Source organism: Pan paniscus, chromosome 20 (genome assembly GCF_029289425.2).
Source record: "Pan paniscus chromosome 20, NHGRI_mPanPan1-v2.0_pri, whole genome shotgun sequence".
NCBI classification, from domain to species: Eukaryota; Metazoa; Chordata; class Mammalia; order Primates; family Hominidae; genus Pan; species Pan paniscus.
In genome coordinates this window covers 12,420,283-12,435,198 of record NC_073269.2, presented here as the reverse complement: position 1 = coordinate 12,435,198, position 14,916 = coordinate 12,420,283, and the positions used below count along the sequence as shown (strand labels likewise).

The 14,916-nt window shown below is 49.4% G+C and overlaps 1 protein-coding gene and 2 pseudogenes across 1 annotated transcript; 1 reads left to right on the top strand and 2 right to left on the bottom strand.

Moving 5' to 3' along the window:
* Positions 1-6,316: 6,316 nt before the first annotated feature.
* On the top strand, positions 6,317-13,544 carry CD209 (CD209 molecule). The gene is made up of 7 exons (XM_034945315.3): positions 6,317-6,440; positions 6,541-6,600; positions 7,375-7,446; positions 7,819-8,595; positions 9,021-9,172; positions 9,894-10,006; positions 10,875-13,544. Exons 1-7 carry the CDS (start codon positions 6,395-6,397, stop codon positions 11,074-11,076), a joined length of 1,422 nt encoding a protein of 473 aa, XP_034801206.3. The 5' UTR covers positions 6,317-6,394; the 3' UTR covers positions 11,077-13,544.
* Positions 11,970-12,582, bottom strand: LOC106634061 (U2 small nuclear ribonucleoprotein auxiliary factor 35 kDa subunit-related protein 2-like; annotated as a pseudogene).
* On the bottom strand, positions 12,808-13,675 carry LOC129393018 (U2 small nuclear ribonucleoprotein auxiliary factor 35 kDa subunit-related protein 2-like; annotated as a pseudogene).
* Between the last annotated feature and the right edge of the window lie 1,241 nt (positions 13,676-14,916).

Here is a 14,916-nt window from a genome sequence, read left to right as displayed (position 1 = left end):
CTATTCTCCTGCCTCAGCCCCCCGAGTAGCTGGGACTACAGGCACCCGCCACCACACCCGGCTAATTTTTTTGTATTTTTAGTAGAGACGGGGTTTCACCGTGTTAGCCAGGATGGTCTCGATCTCCTGACCTCATGATCTGCCTGCCTCGGCCTCCCAAAGTGCTGGGATTACAGACGTGAGCCACCGTGCCCGGCCACGTTATTATTTTTTGTAGTAGTCATCCTAGTGGGTGTTAGGTGGTATCTCACTGTGGTTTTAATTTGCATTTCCTGAATGATTAGTGATGTCGAGCATCTTTTCACGTGCTCGTTGGTCACTTGTATATCTTCTTTGGAAAAATGTTTAGTCAAGTCCTTTGCCCATTTTTAATTGGGTTGTTTTTCCATTGTTGATCTGTACTTTTGCTCATCTTTAAACTAGGTTTGTTGTCTTCTTACTGTTGGGTTTTAGGAGTTCTTTACTTACTTTGAATATGAGTCTCTTTTTTCTTTTGAGATTGGGTCTTGCTCTGTTTCCCAGGCTGAAGCTCACTGGCACTATCATAGCTCACTGCAGCCTTGACCTCCTGAGCTTAAGCAATCTCCCACCTCAGCTGCCCAAGTAGCTGTGACTACAGGTGTGCACCACCACGCTTGGCTAAATTTTTAAATTATTTGTAGAGACAAGATCTCACGGTGCTGCCCAGGCTGGATGATTTCTTTATATATGTCTTGCAAATATTTTTGCAAGTTTGTGGATTTTCTTTTCATTTGTCTTGATTTCAACGGGAATGCTTCTAAAGTTTCTCCAGTAGAAATGGTGTTTGCTGTGGGTTCTTGATGGATACCACAACCATGTTAAGGATATTTCCTTCTACTCTTAGTTGATGAAGACTTAAAAATGTAAATCACGAGTCACTGTTGAGTTTTATTGAACACTTTTATTTGATCTACTGTGATACTTATATAGGTTTTCTACTTTAAATTCTTCATTTGATTTATTATTATTATTATTATTTGAGATGGAGTCTCACTCTGTAGCCCAAATTGGAGTGCAATGGCACAATCTCGGCTCACTGCAACCTCTGCCTTTCGGGTTTAAGCGATTCTCCTGCCTCAGCCTCCCAAGTAGCTGGGATTATAGGCATGTGCCACCGTGCCGGCTAATTTTGTGTTTTTAGTAGAGATAGGGTTTCACCATGTTAGCTAGGCTGGTCTTGAACTCCTGACCTTAGGTGATCCATTCACCTCAGCCTCCCAAAGCGCTGGGATTACAGATGTGAGCCACCGTGCCCGGATGGTATGCTATTATTAATAGATTTTCTGATGCCGTCCATGTGTTTGTCAAAAAAACTTTATTTGATCATAATGTTGTATAGGGAGAAACATGACAAACAGTACCTCAGCTAAGCTATCAAGCTTGGCTGATGATAAGTAATAAGTAATATCCATGATAAGTAATATCATATGATAAACAAAAACAAAAAACTAAAACTGTAAACAAAACATACATTTCAAGATGAAATAAAATAAACGGCTGATGGAAAAATAAAATGACATTAGAGGAGAAAGGACCAAGAAAAGGGGTAATAAGAATGTAGTTGGGCTGGGCGCAGTGGCTCACGCCTGTAATCCCAGCACTTTGGGAGGCCGAGGCCGGTGGATCACCAGGTCAGGAGATCAAGACCATCCTGGCTAACACGGTGAAACCCCGTCTCTACTGAAAATACAAAAAATTAGCTGGGCGTGGTGGCGGGCGCCTGTAGTCCCAGCTACTCGGGAGGCTGAGGCAGGAGAATGGTGTGAACCCGGGAGGCGGAGCTTGCAGTGAGCCGAGATCGCGCCACTGCACTCCAGCCTGGGCGACAGAGCAAGACTCCGCCTCAAAAAAAGAAAAAGAAAAAAAAGAACGTAGTTGGTCAGATGTGCTACAGGGGACTTTGAATTGACTATCTAGCCAAAAGTCTTATTTCCTGGCTCACACAATACTGTGGAGGCGGGGGCAGAGGGGACACTCACCTGTCTCCAGGAGCCAAAATGGCACTGACTGGCCTCCAACTTAGGGCCTGGGTGAAGGTGTTCTCCACCAAGGCCAGGTCCCCAGGTTTCCCAGCTTGGGCCAGCTCAGCTGTCACAGGGCACCAGTAGCCTATTGGCCTGCTGGTCAGAGTGGCTGGTCCAACATTACATGGCACTACAGCCGAATGTTCATCTGCTCAGCTCCATTGCCTGCTAGGGAAGATGATGGTTCTTCAAAGAGTCCTTGGTTAGTGTTACAGCTCTGCAGCTTTGATTACCGTAGTGCTGATGGCTGTCTTGCTGTCTCTCGTCAACTGCTGCCTCTCCGTCTCACCAATCATCATCCTGCTGACCGCTGATCACCATCTGATATCGTTTGGGTGTGTCCCTACCCAAATCTCACCTTGAATTGTAGCTCCCATAATTCCCTCGTGTTGTGGGAGGAACCCAGTGGGAGATAATTGAATCATGGGTGCAGTTTCCTCCACACTGTTTTCGTGGTAGTGAGTCAGTCTCATGAAACCCGATGGTTTTATAAGGGGAAACCCCTTTCACTTGGCTGTCTCATTCGCTCTTGTCTGCTGCAATGTAAGACTTACCTTTTGCCTTCCACCATGATTGTGAGGCCTCCCTAGCCATGCGGAACTGCCCATTAAACCTCTTTTTCTTTCTTTCTTTCTTTTCTTTTCTTTCTTTCTTTTTTTTTTTTTCACAATCCAGAGGTCTTTTATTTTTTTAACACCTCTGATGCCATGAATTCATAGGGAAGAGTTTCCAGCAGCTCAGCCTCCTTCCCATTGGTTCTCACAAAGCATGCTTCTCTGGGTGGAGCAGGCTGGTGCTTCAGTTGAACCCAGGTACCTTTCTCTTTGGCTTCTTTCTGTTTCTGATTATTTTCCTTCACACATTTCAGGAAGCTATCTCAGCTCTTAGCATGCTTAATGCGCTCAATGCACACATTAATTCTCTCGGCATGAATCTTGCCCTTGTTTGTTTACAACAATGCCAACAGCATGCTGGGTAACATTGTAGACTCTTCCAGTTTTGCCATGGTAACCCTTGTGGTCCATTCCTTTTTGAACAGTACCCATTCCCTTGATGTCTACAATATCACCTTTCTTATAAATTCGCATATACGTGGCCAAAGGAACAACTCCATGCTTTCTAAAAGGCCTAGAGAACATATATTGGGTGCCTCTCCTCTTTCCCTTTGCGTTCGTCATTTTGGCAAATTACTGGAAGATGGCAGTTACGGCCAAAAGGCACCTCTTTTTCTTACAAATTGCCCAGTTTCAGGTACGTCTTCATCAGCAGCGTGAAAACAGACTAATATACCACCTCTCTGTCTTTCTTTCTTTGCCACCACTCCACCACTCTCTGATCACCACCTCTCTGTCTCACTGACCTATCACCGATGGGTGCCTCTTGCCACCTTACCAGTTGCCGTCTTGCTGTCTTGCCATCCCTTGCTGTTTCACCTCTCTGCCAATCACCAATTGCCACTGTCTCTGCTGTCTTACTAATTCTTCAGTGATCCCCACTGTCTCACTGCCTCACTGCTGATCACCATCGGCAGATCGGCAGTGCTGCACCAGTCACTGCCGCTTGCTCACTGTCTTTGTTCCTTCAAGGTCACCAAATGTTGCAGGACAGGTGAACCCCAAAATTGGGGCTTAGCCGGGGAGGGTTCTTGGCTTCGCTCTGGAAAGAATTCAAGTGTGAGCCAGTGATGTTAGACAGAGATTTTTTTTTTTTTTTGAGACAGAGTTTCACTCTTGTTGCCCAGGCTGGAAGGCAATGGCACGATCTTAGCTCACCGCAACCTCTGCCTCCCAGGTTCAAGCGATTCTCCTGCCTCAGCCTCCTGAGTAGCTGGGATTATGGGCATCAGCCACCATGCCTGGCTAATTTTGTATTTTTAGTAGAGACAGGGTTTCTCCATGTTGGTCAGACTGGTCTTGAACTCCCAACCTCAGGTGATCTGCCTGCCTTGGCCTCCCAAAGTGCTGGGATTACAAGCGTGAGCCACCTTTTGTTTGTTTGTTTGTTTGTTTTTGACATGGAGTCTCCCTCTGTCGCCCAGGCTGGAGTGCAGTATTGCAGTCTCGGCTCACTGCAACCTCTGCCTTCCAGGTTCAAGTGATTCTCCTGCCTCAGCCTCCCGAGTAGCTGGGATTACAGGCATCAGCCATCATGCCTGGCTAATTTTGTATTTTTAGTAGAGACAGGGTTTTACCATGTTGCTCAGGCTGGTCTCGAACTCCTGACCTCAGGTGATCTGCCTCAGCCTCCCAAAGTGCTGGGATTACAGGTGTGAGCCACCGGTTTTGTTTGTTTGTCTGTTTTTGAGATGGAGTCTCACTCTCTCGCCCAAGCTGGAGTGCATTGTCACAGTCTCAGCTCACTGCAACCTCTGCCTCCCAGATTCAAGCAATTCTTCCGCCTCAGCCCCCTGAGTAGCTGGGACTACAGACACGTGCCACGCCTGGCTAATTTTTTTGTATTTTTAAAAGAGATGGGGTTTCACCATGTAGCCAGGAGGGTCTCGAACTCCTGACCCTGTGATCTGCCCACCTCGGCCTCCCAAAGTGTTAGGATTTCAGGCGTGAGCCACCATACCTGGCCTTAGACAGATATTTTTTATGTAATTATACTGCTCCTTGTGAAGCAGGGCTAACTCATAGGCAGTGCACCCAGAGTCAACAACATACAAGCTCTTGGCAACTGTAGTTATATTCATGTCAACTCACTTTCAGTTATACGTCAGTTAAGGGGTGGGTCAATGCAAATTGAAGGGCAGGTTCTTTAGAAGTTTTAAGGAAAAGGGCGAAGATGTCCAGGTTGTTTCCATGGAAACAGGTGGGAACTTCTAGGTCATTGCCATGGCATTGGTAAACAGTCATGGCACTGGCGGGAGTATCTTATGCCCACGAGCAATGAGGCAGCCAGGGATTGCTTTTGTTGCCATCTGCTGGTTCCTGCTGGTTTCTTCACATCATCTCATCTGGACCAGATTCTGTATGGGTCTGCAGGGTTGTGGCCAGAAAACAAGTTCTGCCAGTTTCCTACCTCATAACCATGTGAAATGTTACCATTAGGAGAAACTGGGTTCACATTAGGGATCCCTAGGTGAGAGATTTACATATGGGAAATCTCTTTCCTACATTTGCAACTTTGCTATAAACCCAAAATTATTCTAAAATTAAAAAATTTTTAAAAAGAATACAAAGTAAAGATCAGGTCAAAAACCACTATTTGATTATGATACATGTATGTATTTTCCATCTTTAAATTGAGATTTAACACACATGTGGTAAATGTACATCTCTATGATCAAAATATAGAACATTTCCAGCATACAGAAACCCCATTGTCAATCTCCACCTGCTCCTTCCTGATAATTCCCATTCTGAGTCTCCTTCAAAGGTTAGTTCTGCCTGTTCTCAAAATTCACATAAAATCAAATCTTACAGTGTGTACTCACTCTGTCTGGGTCCTTTTACTGTTTTGTGAGATTTATCTATGTTATTAAATGTACTAGTACTTTGCTTTTTCATTGCTGTATAGTATTTCAATCTTTGAATATGCCATTATATTTTTTATCATTCACCTGCTGGTGGACACGGGGTTGTTCCAATTTCAGATCATTCTAAATAAAGCTGCTATGGATCTTTTCTTTCCTCTTTGATACTATTTCACTCTTTGGTTAACAGCATGCACTGTGGAGGCAGACTGGGTTCAAGTCTCAGCCCCACCATTTACCAGCTGTGTGACCTTGGGCCAGTTAGCTAAACTTGCAGTGCCTCCTCAGTTTCCTCATCTGTATAATGGAGGTCATATGATCTACTGAAGGGTAGGAACATTAAATGAATGAGTTTATAAAGCTGTTGGAAAAGTACCTGACTACCCTAGGCATTAAATAAACAAGCAATTATGATTCTGCCCCAACTCCCAAAGTCAGCAGGAATTCCCAAAAATGAGGACAGCAGCAGCTCAAAGCAGGAAAGCCAGGAGGTCACAGGGGACAGTGCTTCCAGGAACTGGGGGTGCAACCTGCCCACCCTTGCCCTAGTGGAGGGGGTGTAACACAGTAGCTTTCTCTTAGAATTTATCAGATTTCATTAAAAGCATCCCACTGCTCAGCCATCCATGAGTGGATGAGTCCTTCTCCCTGTCAACCCCAGACCATCCCCCACTGCCTCCCTGAAATTCTTGAAAGATCCGGCCCATCTCATGCTCTGATGCTTTCCACTAGCCTTTTGGATGACAGATCCCTACCCAACTTCCTGTTTCTCTTTCTGTGGAAGACTAGATTTAGGAAGTGAAGATCACAGGGTGGGAAATAAAAGCTGTGGCCCCCAGGAGTTCTGGACACTGGGGGAGAGTGGGGCGACATGAGTGACTCCAAGGAACCAAGACTGCAGCAGCTGGGCCTCCTGGGTGAGGCTGGGTTGGGACGCTGGGATTCTGGGAAGGGGGAAGGGATGGCCAGCCATGGCCTCAGCCTGCCCAGGCTCTGATTTCACGTCTATCCATTCAGAGGAGGAACAGCTGAGAGGCCTTGGATTCCGACAGACTCGAGGCTACAAGAGCTTAGCAGGTAGAGAGGAGTTAGCAGTTTGGGAGGAGAGACGAGAGACTCCTGGACTCCTGGGTCCTGAGGAGCTGGATGCTGGGGCCTGGACTCTTGGGTCCTGGGGATGTGGGGCTAGGGGCCTGGACTCCTGGGACCTGAGGAGGTTGAGTTTGGGGCCTGAATTCCTGGTTCCTGGGAAGGTGGAGGCTGGGGCCAAGACTCCTGGGTTCTGGGGAGGTAGAAGTTGAAGCCTGGGTTCCTGGGTCCTGGGGAGGTGGGGTCAGGGGACTAGACTCCTGGGTCCTGGAGAGGTGGGGGCCTGGGCCTGGACTCCTGGGTCATGGGGAGGTGGGGACTTGGGCCTGGGTTCCTGGGACCTGGGGATGTAGGGGCTGGGACCCAGATTCTTGGGTCTTGGGGAGGTGGGAGCAGGTACCTGGGTTACTGGGACCTGGGGAAGGGGAGGCTGGGTCCTGTGTCCCTGGGTCCTGGGGAGGTGGGGGCTGGGGGCCTGGGTTCCAGGGACCTGGGAATGTAGAGGCTGGGGCCTGGATTCCTGGGTCCTGGGGAGGTGGAAGCAGGTACCTGGTTCCTGGGACCTGGGGAGGGGGAGGCTGGGGACGGGGTCCCTGGGTCCTGGGGAGGTTAGAGCTAGGGCCTGGATTCCCAGGTGTTGGAGTGGAGGGGGCTGGGGCTGGGGTTCCTGGGTCCTGGGGTGCTGAGGGATTTAGGCCAGGCTCTCCCTGGGCCAGGCTCAGGTGGGGACACTGGCAGGCTGACGCATGTATCCTCTCTCAGGGTGTCTTGGCCATGGTCCCCTGGTGCTGCAACTCCTCTCCTTCACGCTCTTGGCTGGGCTCCTTGTCCAAGGTCAGGGGCAGGTTCTGAGGGTCTGGGGTCCCCACGCCTGGGTTTTGGCTGTGGACACAGCCTGGGGCTGCCAGATCTGGGAGGGAGGTGGGACTGAGAGCCAAGATGTTGTCCCTGGGGGTCTGTAGGGGCCTCTCCCACAGCTCCTCCCCACTCTAGGGCAGGACAGGAGAGGGAGGAGGAGGAGGACGGGAAGAATCTGGCTCTCCTTGGCCTTCTGTGCTGCCTTCTCCAGGTGTCAGTTTTCTTCATCTTCAAAGGGGATTAACCAAGACCTTGGCTCTCACAAATGATGTCCCTATGGGGCTCAGTTCAGGGCTTGGCACACTGTAGGTGTTTAATAATTGCAGTTCCTTTTTTTTCTTGGCCCAGTGTCCAAGGTCCCCAGCTCCATAAGTCAGGAAGAATCCAGGCAAGACGTGATCTACCAGAACCTGACCCAGCTTAAAGCTGCAGTGGGTGAGCTCTCAGAGAAATCCAAGCTGCAGGAGATCTACCAGGAGCTGACCCAGCTGAAGGCTGCAGTGGGTGAGCTTCCAGAGAAATCTAAGATGCAGGAGATCTACCAGGAGCTGACTCGGCTGAAGGCTGCAGTGGGTGAGCTTCCAGAGAAATCTAAGATGCAGGAGATCTACCAGGAGCTGACTCGGCTGAAGGCTGCAGTGGGTGAGCTTCCAGAGAAATCTAAGCAGCAGGAGATCTACCAGGAGCTGACCCGGCTGAAGGCTGCAGTGGGTGAGCTTCCAGAGAAATCTAAGATGCAGGAGATCTACCAGGAGCTGACTCGGCTGAAGGCTGCAGTGGGTGAGCTTCCAGAGAAATCTAAGATGCAGGAGATCTACCAGGAGCTGACTCGGCTGAAGGCTGCAGTGGGTGAGCTTCCAGAGAAATCTAAGCAGCAGGAGATCTACCAGGAGCTGACCCAGCTGAAGGCTGCAGTGGGTGAGCTTCCAGAGAAATCTAAGCAGCAGGAGATCTACCAGGAGCTGACCCAGCTGAAGGCTGCAGTGGGTGAGCTTCCAGAGAAATCTAAGCAGCAGGAGATCTACCAGGAGCTGACCCGGCTGAAGGCTGCAGTGGGTGAGCTTCCAGAGAAATCTAAGCAGCAGGAGATCTACCAGGAGCTGACCCAGCTGAAGGCTGCAGTGGGTGAGTATCTGGAACCAGGGCTTCTTGGGCCTGAGATGGTCGTTGTGTGGTGTGAGTTTGCTTGAGTCACTGACCCTGCCTGAGCAAGTTTCCTCATCTGTGAAATGAGAACACAGGGTAACTGTGATCATTGCCCTCAGTGTTCACAGTGGGCCAGGTACACAACAGGCACTCAGGGAAGCCAGTCTCCTGCCTTCTGTTCTGAGTTCTAAAGCCCCAACTTCTCCTAGTCTGGAGGAGATGGGGCCAGGACTCCTGGGTTCTCATGGGGATGGGGGAGGGTCTCGGGAAGTGGGGAGGGGAATGGTCCACCCAGCGTGGACAGTCAAGGAAGGACTCTGACTCTCAAGACCTTGAAGGCTGGGCAGATACGGGAATATGGACAACCTAATCTGAGCCCAGCCCTGACCAGCCTCCCCCAACAGAACGCCTGTGCCGCCGCTGCCCCTGGGAATGGACGTTCTTCCAAGGAAACTGTTACTTCATGTCTAACTCCCAGCGGAACTGGCACGACTCCATCACTGCCTGCAAAGAAGTGGGGGCCCAGCTCGTCGTAATCAAAAGTGCTGAGGAGCAGGTACACCTGGTGGGGGTCCCCGTCCTGGCCTAGGGCATGGCTTCTGGCCAACCAGGGAGGCGGTGCTCGGAGAGGATTTTGCAAAAGAGAGGCTTTGCTCCACTTGGAAAGATGGGAGGAGAAGGATATGAATGAGGGAGTCTCAAGTACCCTTAGAGCAGATACAAACCAAATCTGAACACGTGTGAATGCTCCGGAAAAAAACATCAAGTGTAAGCAAACCCCTGCAGCATGCTGCAAGAGGTTAACAACCAGCTCTCTGGGGGAAGAAGTCCTGATGGGTCGTGTTTGCCAGTTTCCCTGGTGTAAATATTCCCATGGTGGCTGATTTCAAGCTGTCGTTGTGATGTCACTCAGTGCAGAGCTGAAAGGAGATGTGCGTGACCAGCAGTTAGGAAATGGTTGCCTCTGGCTCCAATACATTAAGCCCAGTTATGAGTAAATGTGCGTGGACATGCACAGAACATGTGAAATGGATAAACATGCAGTATTAGCAAGAGGGTGTGAGGAGAGGCCAGCTGTGCATGGATGTGTGCACGTCAGGACACATGTGCTGTGGGATACACATGTGAGAGGGACTCAGACACGAGGGGGCTCAGGACCTAGTATACCAGAAGGCTGTAGGTTAGCCTACAAGCAGAACTTCCTGCCAAGAGATGGGGAGACAGAGCCTGGAAAATGGGAAGCAGAGCTCCCTCCTGACTCCTCCTCTACCCTCCAGAACTTCCTACAGCTGCAGTCTTCCAGAAGTAACCGCTTCACCTGGATGGGACTTTCAGATCTAAATCAGGAAGGCACGTGGCAATGGGTGGACGGCTCACCTCTGTTGCCCAGGTAGATCTCAGAAGGGGCACCCTATCCACTGGGGCTGGAATTGTGAAACTCTGATTTGAACTTTCCCTGGGGATCCTCCCCAACTCCCTGACACCCTAGACCCAAGAATCTGGGGGTTTTACTGAGTTGAGGAAGGTAGTCTTCATACCCACCTCCAGACAGCATGGCAGGTACCTAGAATTCCACTAGCAGAGCTGCAGGAGGAGCTTACCCCGTGGGTGGGTGTGTTAAAATATAGTGTATTAATAGAAAGTCTGAGGTCCAGTAAGGCCACCAGCTCAGGATACACCTGCCATTGTGAGTAGCTTCTCATATACACAGATCCCTAGAGAGAGGACACATCACAGCTGGGGGCCACCTGGGGAAGCACCAGGGTCTGTTATGAGGCAGAGTGGTGGGGAGGGGGTAGTGTGGGCCAGAGCCTTTATTATGGTTTCTGTGGAAAGGAAAGGTCAAGGCCAGGTGAACAGGCTTAGGATTGGGAAGTATGAAGCATTTTTTGGGCTCTGGGGCACAGGGGCTGCCCCTCGCTGTCTGACACCTGGCCTTGGGGTGATTAGTACAGGATAGTGGCTTGGAGTACAAAAGCCCAGTAAGGCAGGTCGCTGGAGGTGTGGACTCCAGACTGGTTGGTTTGTATTTGAAAATCACACCCTCAATAGGTGGAGTCCACCCAAGGACAGGTTGTGAGAAGAGAGGCAGGAACTCAAGGCATCGTGAGTCAGGCATATTATCAGGTATGCAGAGGGATTCAAGTCCAGCATACACACGCAGGGCAGATGTTAAGGCATCAAGATGACAGAAGGTAGAAACACAGCTCATGTAGCTGGCGGGGGACAGAGGCTCACATTCCGCATGGGCTTTGCAGCTTCAACCAGTATTGGAACAGAGGAGAGCCCAACAACGTTGGGGAGGAAGACTGCGCGGAATTTAGTGGCAATGGCTGGAACGACGACAAATGTAATCTTGCCAAATTCTGGATCTGCAAAAAGTCCGCAGCCTCCTGCTCCAGGGATGAAGAACAGTTTCTTTCTCCAGCCCCTGCCACCCCAAACCCCCCTCCTGCGTAGCAGAATTTCACCCCCTTTTAAGCTACAGTTCCTTCTCTCCATCCTTCAACCTTCACAAAATCTCTGGGACTGTTCTCTGTCAGATTCTTCCTCCTTTAGAAGGCTGGGTCCCATTCTGTCCTTCTTGTCATGCCTCCAATTTCCCCTGGTGTAGAGCTTGTTTTTCTGGCCCATCCTTGGAGCTTTATGAGTGAGCTGGTGTGGGATGCCTTTGGGGGTGGACTTGTGTTCCAAGAATCCACTCTCTCTTCCTTTTGGAGATTAGGATATTTGGGTTGCCATGTGTAGCTGCTATGTCCCCTGGGGCGTTATCTCATACATGCAAACCTACCATCTGTTCAACTTCCACCTACCACCTCCTGCACCCCTTTGATCGGGGACTTACTGGTTGCCAGAGCTCATCTTGCAGGCTGGAAGCACCAGGGAATTAATTCCCCAGTCTACCAATGGCACCCAGAGAGGGCATGGAGGCTCCACGCAACCCCTTCCACCCCTACATCTTCCTTTGTCTTATACATGGCTTCCATTTGGCTGTTTCTAAGTTGTATTCTTTATTTTATTATTATTATTACTATTTTTCGAGATGGAGTTTCACTCTTGTCGCTCAGGCTGGAGTGCCATGGCGCGATCTTGGCTCACTGCAACCTCTGCCTCCCGGGTTCAAGTGATTCTCCTGCCTCAGCCTCACGAGTAGCTGGAATTACAGGCAGGCGCCACCAGGCCCGGCTAATTTTTTGTATTTTTAGTACAGACGGGGTTTCTCCGTGTTGGTCAGGCTGGTCTTGAACTCCCGACCTCAGATGATCTGCCCGCCTCGGCCTCCCAAAATTGCTGGGATTACAGGTGTGAGCCACCGCGCCTGGCCTATTATTTTTTGTAAGAATAAAACAGGTTTATTTGGATTTGGGACTCTGAACAGTTCTGTCTCTACTACCTGATCTCCTCCTACCACGACTTTGGGACCTAGAGAAACTTTGGCTCCGGCTGTGACGGCTCCGGCGGTTCTCACTGCGGCTGCACCGGCCCCCGCTGCGGTCACTATTTCTTCCTCTACTTGGTGAATTGTGCCTCTCCTGGCTCTTTGACATGTGCTAGTGAGATTTCTTCCTTTTCCTTTCGGATTCCCCATTTCTTTTGTAGGAATGGTCTGGACTAGGGTATCTCCTTCCCAGCAGCCTGTAGTATTCATCGTGGTGGCCCATCCTCTCTCTCCTCTTGGAGCTCTTGCCAAAGGAGGAGCCAGTCAGATCTGGAGACAAGCAGAGGTCTCTATTGGATTTCTCAACACCTGAAGAACGTTGCAGTGTTTTCCTCTTGGACATTGTTGTATTTCAAATAAACCACAAATCACCATTTTCCACCGGGCCACTGGGCAGAATTCACACTGAAGCTGTCGTCCTGCATACATACCATCGTCCGTTAAACACAGAAAGAGCTGCTTGGCATTCTTCTTCCGACTGGTACTGAACATATATACTTGCCCCTCAGGTGAGGTTCCAAGTTGCAACTGACCTTGAACTGAATCACTCTCCCCACGTTATTTTTTAATTACTATTATTTTTTTAAAGATGGGGTCTTGCTCTGTCACCAGGCTGGTGTGCAGTGGCGCGATCTAGGCTCACTGCAACTTCCGCCTCCCGGGTTCAAGCGATTCTCCTGCCTCAGCCTCCCGAGTAGCTGGGACTCTACTAAAGGTACAAAAATTAGCTGGGCGTGTACCACGGCGCCCAGCTAATTCTTGTATTTTTGGTAGAGAGGGGGTTTCAACATGTTGACCAGGATGGTCTCGATCTCTTGACCTCGTGATTCGCCCACCTCGTCCTCCCAAAGTGCTGGGATTACAGGCCTGAGCCACTGCGCCCAGCCTCTCCTCACGTTCTTGAGCTCGGGCAGCACATCCTCACAGAAATCTAGGAACTGTTGGTAGGTTTCTTCCTCGCTGTACTCCAGGCTTGCTTCGGAGTCATAGTCATCCCTCCTGCACTGCTCCATTCCAAACACTGTAAACATGCTTTTAATAAGAAGGGTAGGACTGGATGTTGGGAAATCATGTGAACATCTATCTCCAAATCTGCAAGCTCCTGTTTTACTGTAGAAGGGACAATTAACTCCATCCTTCTCCATGACTCTGAAATCCAAAGAGGGGTTCCGGGTTTTGCCATGTGGCGCCATTTTCCAACTCATTTTCAGCCTGATCCAGCATCTTCTGGACAGCTTCCGGTTTTTGTTTCTTCTGTCGTTTCTGTTCCTCCTCTTCTCTCTCTTTCCTCTGCTGTTCTTCCCATTGTTCCTTTAACTTTCACTCTTGTTCTTGCCGTTTTCTAGCCACCTCTTCCTTTTCCTTCTTTATTCTGAATTCTTCTTGTGCCTTCTGCTCTCTCAGCAACCACTCCTCATGTAATCTTTGCCTCTCTCTTCCCCATAGCTTTTCTAGTTGTTGTTTTTCAATAAAAGTGTCCTCCTCTTTCTGTGAGAGTCCTGAGTCCCTCAGTGGAGCAAGTTCATGCTGGTGTTTCTTTCGTTTCTCCTTCTTCAGGGCGGCCCTGTACTTTTTGTGGCTTGGTTTCTCTGGAAATGTCACCTTCTGGGGCGCAGCCATCTTGCCGGCACCGCCCCGCGCCTCTAGTTGTATCTTTTATAATAAACTGGTAAACATTGTAACCGCAGATTCAGCCCAATCTGGTTCAACTTTGTGTAATAAAATGGCGAGTTGTTTTTCAGTTGTCGTGGACCCCCAGGTTGCAAGTTACGTACCCTGGGCATGTCCAGATGAATGAAGTGTGCAAATCCACGTGGAACCTAAGTGCTCAGACCGAGGAACAGGGACTGAGTTAAGAAGTGGACACCACGTGGCATGACCCGTGATCCAATCAGATTGAGCCCTGGCATCACTCCACGGCGTGATCCAGTCAGATCAAGCCTCCTGAATCCCCTCATTACAAGATCCAATCATATCATGCCTCACTACCCTCTGTATATAAAATCTGCCCCAGCCCCCAACTTGGAGAGACAGATTTGGGCCAGACTCCCGTGTCCTTGCTTGGCTGCCTTGCAATGAATTTTTCTCTCTACAAAACCCCAGTGCTTCAGTGTTTGGTTTTCCACTGTGAGCCAGGGAACTGACCCAATTTAGTTCGGTAACAACATAAGCAAAATGTTTTCCTGAGTTCTCTAAATCATTCTAGGAAATTACTGAACTTGAGATGGACTTATGGGAAGCCACAATTTTTTGCCAGCCTGGCAGAAGTGTGGGTAGACAGTGCAAAGACTGTCTTTGTACCTGGCATCTGAAGCAGGGTCAGTCTTTTGGGACCTAGCCCTTTAATTTGTGGAATGTGGTGCTAACTCCAGGAAGGTAGTGTTAGAATTAGAGAATTTCTGTGGTGTAAATAAGACACCACAAACATCACTTCCTTTCTGCTGATGTTGACCCCAAAGACGCGCCTTCATAAACAGCTTGCAAGCCAAATTCCGTCTTACCTAAGAGTTGACCTTCAACAGGCAGAGGAACTGTGAGGCTTGTTCTATGTCGTCTCCCAGAGGCTCCCAGGGGGATTGGACCCAATTGCCCTTTTCAGCTCATTAGTGCCTTTGTATTGGGTTCCTTCCTTTCCCTACCTGCTCCTCTTCATTCTCCCCTTCCCCTGCTGATGCTTCTCGGAATCTCCTCCCAGATAAGCTACTTATATCCAAATCCTTGTCTCAAGCTCTTTAGTAGGGGAAACCCAAGCCAAGCTTATATTTTGATAACTACCAGGCATGGCTCCTTTTATGTGGGAGACAAGGTCTTGCTCTGTCACCCAGGCTGAAGTGCAGTGGTGCAATCATGGCTCACTGCAG

Excerpts from the sequence above, each read along its gene's own strand:
- CD209 (XM_034945315.3), top strand. The coding sequence starts at position 6,395 with ATGAGTGACTCCAAGGAACCAAGACTGCAGCAGCTGGGCCTCCTGG. Across the intron at positions 6,441-6,540 it reads GCAGCAGCTGGGCCTCCTGG|AGGAGGAACAGCTGAGAGGC; the intron begins GTGAGGCTGGGT and ends CTATCCATTCAG. Across the intron at positions 9,173-9,893 it reads TCAAAAGTGCTGAGGAGCAG|AACTTCCTACAGCTGCAGTC; the intron begins GTACACCTGGTG and ends TCTACCCTCCAG.